This window comes from Penaeus japonicus, unplaced genomic scaffold (assembly GCF_977035675.1).
Source record: "Penaeus japonicus unplaced genomic scaffold, GWHDUDI00000001_assembly GWHDUDI00000011, whole genome shotgun sequence".
NCBI classification, from domain to species: Eukaryota; Metazoa; Arthropoda; class Malacostraca; order Decapoda; family Penaeidae; genus Penaeus; species Penaeus japonicus.
The window spans coordinates 11,524,614-11,527,113 of NW_028234413.1; the positions used below are offsets into that span (position 1 = coordinate 11,524,614).

General features: G+C 37.9%; 1 protein-coding gene across 44 annotated transcripts in view; it reads left to right on the forward strand.

Annotated features, from left to right (window-relative positions):
• Cadps (calcium-dependent secretion activator 1) overlaps positions 1 to 2,500 on the forward strand; it is a 434,912-nt gene that overhangs the window by 172,392 nt on the left and 260,020 nt on the right. For 36 of the 44 annotated variants that reach the window (XM_086541575.1, XM_086541568.1, XM_086541573.1 and 33 more), the window contains exon 3: positions 1,397 to 1,435. The exons of 4 other annotated variants lie outside the window; for them this stretch is intronic. In XM_086541575.1, coding sequence (XP_086397701.1) covers positions 1,397 to 1,435 — 39 coding nt within the window. The remainder of the gene's footprint in view (positions 1 to 1,396; positions 1,436 to 2,500) is intronic. 4 more of the 44 variants (XM_086541570.1, XM_086541578.1, XM_086541608.1 and 1 more) reach the window with 1 other exon arrangement.

Consider the following 2,500-nt stretch of genomic DNA (forward strand, 5'->3'; position numbering starts at 1 on the left):
TTTATTTTGGCTTATTGAAATAATTTGTACTGTTGAGGTTTAAATCGTGACAAGTATAATGATGTTGATATAATTGATGATGACAGTAATGGTAATGATGATTTACCATAGTCATTATTTTATTTTTTATGAAATGTATAGTTTTTTATTATTTTTTTACGATTTTTAATGATTTGAACATTATTTTCTTTCGTATTATTTTTTGTCATTGTTGTTATCGATATTGCTTTTCATGTTTTATTTATTGATTATTTTTATTTATTTCTTATTACGTTTCGCTACGTACACAACACATAGCATATTTCTTCCCACACACAAACACACACACACACACACACACACACACACACACACACACACACACACACACACACACACACACACACACACACACACACACACACACACACACACACACACACACACACACACACACACAACGACTCAACTCACACACACCACACACACACACTCACACACACACACTCACAACCCACACACACAAACCACACATACCACACACAACACACACACACCACACACAACACACACAAGAAAGCACACACACCGCGCATCAACACCCCAACATCACCACACACCATCACTCACAACCCACACACACATTACCCACAATGCCCATAAGACTTTAATTCCATTTTCAATTTATTAGTTTATCGTTGCTTTGTATCTTTGAATGCCTTTTTGTTGTGTCGAGAGAAGAGAAGGTCATCCGGCATGATGAATGCTCTTAAGAAGATGATCTCATGAAGTCTTAATTATTTTCGTTTCAGATCGTAATCTTTGATGTGTTCTAAAAATAAAATGGAACTAAAATACATGAACAGTGTTTGCTACTTAATTAAAGGACATCTTTGTTATTTCATGGCTTATCTGTTTTTCCCTTTTTTTTTAATATATATGCGGGAGTTCAGGTTCGCCATGTGATTGATGGATGAATTGAAATTTAATCTAGGTGTCACGCACTCGTCATTCAGATTCATTCAGTCCTTTTTGTTCCCTTAATTGTCATGCACAGGCTTTCTCCTGGCTTGCAAAGTGAGACAAAATGCAATCTGCACTTTGATCTGTTTAGAATTATATAACACTTAATAGTTCAGCATAGAAACTTAGACTTAGATCCTATTCACAGTTGATTTTAGATCACAAACTGACCTCCCGGACCTGACAGCATATGTTCATGTATTTAGACAAATCTATTTAAAAAAAAGGAATGCCTAACCAATAAAACCACACTTTCATGGTCTCTTAATTCTAAGCTAATCAGCCCCGTCTCCCAGTGAGTCTATCATTGAGAGACGATCTCTTTAATTAAGAGTGCGAGAGACATATCCGAGGTGAAAATAACCCGCCATTTCGTTCCCTCCTTCCCTGACAGGAGACCGAGCATGCGAGCGGGCCAAGGGTATGACAGTAGGTTTGTTCTCTCCCTCATTCTTTAAAAAGCAAGTCTTCGTGGCACTGTCCAGGGTTCAGCTCAGGAGAGGCGGGGAGAAAGAAAGACTGTTATTTATTCTTTCTTCTCTCTCTCTTCTTAATGTGTCTTTGGTTGTGGGTTTTGTGGTCTTTTGGAGGAATGTGATCGATGGTGAAAATAACTTACGCTAATAGAATTACTATCAGTATATACCAATAGATCGATATATAATTCAGTACAGTCCAATGCTGATTAAAAAAAAATATATATCAACTATCCTCGAAAAAAACATAAACTCCAAAAGAAGCACCCACGAGCAAACAATTAAGAAAAAAGAAGAAGAAAGATATAACACGATCCCCTCTGAGCTGAGCTTTTGACCTACGTTCGTGTGTTTGTTTGTCTCGAGGCCAGATAAGTGTGCATTGTCATTGTCACGTAGAATAATCTCCCCTTTCATCTCCCCTTTCTCATCCAATTCCCCACCCCCCTTCCCTTCTTCCGTTCGTAGAAAATTTATTTAATTTATCTCTCGAGAACAGATTAAAAAAGAAACTCTGACATGCGAGAGGGAATCCTTTTTAAAGTCTCCTGAGGTGTTTTCTTACCCAACGAGGGGGATTCCTTGAGGCATTACGTGTTCAAAGAGAAGTCAGAATGTCTTTGTATGTTCTCGGAGAAATATTAGGGAAGTTGAAAAGAATAGATATTGATTTCTATTTAGAAACTTAGAAAGCAAGGAACCTTACTTAGAATCCCTTTTTTTATGCTAGATGGATTGAGATTGTCATAGCATCTTTTTATCCCTAGAGAGAATTTAGAACCTTAGAAACTTCCAAATTTGTATAGAACCCCTCTCCCCCCCCCTTTTCCGTCCTCTATTCCTCCCGCTTGTGAACAAATTAGAAAATGCAATAGTGACACTATTCACACCCGTCCCCCCCCCCCTCGCCTGCCCAGCGCCGTGATCGTGTAGATGCTAAAGAATGTCTTCCACGTTTGTTTGTTTGTTGTTATATTCATAGTTTTCATCTCCTTCACAACAGCGGAAGAAAATTATTTTGT